Here is a 903-nt window from a genome sequence, read left to right on the forward strand (position 1 = left end):
AGCCCCAACACCGCCAGCCCCTACCCCCACGCCTCAGCAGCTGGGCCCGCCAGTCATACCCAAGCCGGCCGCCCCTGCCGCCTCCCTCCCCAAAACGCCGCTCCCCTTCCCTCGGCTCACGCCAAGGCGCCTCCCCCATCATCGTGACCCTCGTCCCCCCGGCTCTCCGGGCAGCTCCCCCACCCCTCTCCGCCCCCCAAAAAAGCGCCTCCTGCGGCCGCCTCCCGCGCGGCGCCTCTCCCGCGTGTCAGGTGATGAACGCACGCGCCACCGACAGCGAGGCGGTGTCCGACGCGATGGAGATGGCGGTGCTGTCGACCGTCAACCACCCCAACATTGTCCAGGTCTACTCCTGCCTCACCGACATGGTGGAGGCGCCGGGTGCGCCGCCGCCGCGGGGTCCCCCTCGGCCCCGCCCCGCCCCACCTCCCCCCGCGTCGTCCTCTGTTTGTCCCGCCGGCCCCCTCCGGCCCCGCCCGATTCTGTTCTGCTAGCCCGCAACCCCCACGCGCCGCCGCGACGCCTTGCACCGGCGGCCCCATTCACCGCCCAACGAAATCACACCAAAGCGAATGGATTTGAAGGCCCCGCCTTCTCAGCCTGGCGCCGGCCCGCTGCTGATCTGCTCTGCTGCGGCATGGTCACACCCGCAGGGCTGTGCGGCGCGGCCGCCGGCGGCAAGACCGTCCCGTTCTACCGGCGAATGCTGCCCGGGGAGGACGAGGACCAGCCCACCTACAACATCGTCGTCATGGAGTTCATGGACAGGTGATCTGGTCTGATCTGATGACATGATGGTGATGCAATCTTATTTGGTCTCAGACCCCCCGCCGCGCCGTGCAGAGCGAGGGGCGGTTCTCAGCGCCGGCCCAGAGGCCTCGACCGCACGCGTCTCCCTCATCC

At 70.2% G+C, this 903-nt stretch overlaps 1 protein-coding gene across 1 annotated transcript in view; it reads left to right on the forward strand.

Moving 5' to 3' along the window:
- Positions 1–772, forward strand: part of MNEG_14437 (hypothetical protein) — a gene marked incomplete at both ends in the record, with an annotated part of 4,702 nt that extends 3,930 nt beyond the window's left edge. Inside the window, 2 exons of the mRNA XM_014037091.1 lie at positions 252–381; positions 654–772. Of these exons, the coding sequence (XP_013892545.1) occupies positions 252–381; positions 654–772 (249 nt within the window). The remainder of the gene's footprint in view (positions 1–251; positions 382–653) is intronic.
- Between the last annotated feature and the right edge of the window lie 131 nt (positions 773–903).

The sequence above is a fragment of the Monoraphidium neglectum genome (genome assembly GCF_000611645.1).
Source record: "Monoraphidium neglectum strain SAG 48.87 unplaced genomic scaffold scaffold04485, whole genome shotgun sequence".
Classification (NCBI taxonomy): Eukaryota; Viridiplantae; Chlorophyta; class Chlorophyceae; order Sphaeropleales; family Selenastraceae; genus Monoraphidium; species Monoraphidium neglectum.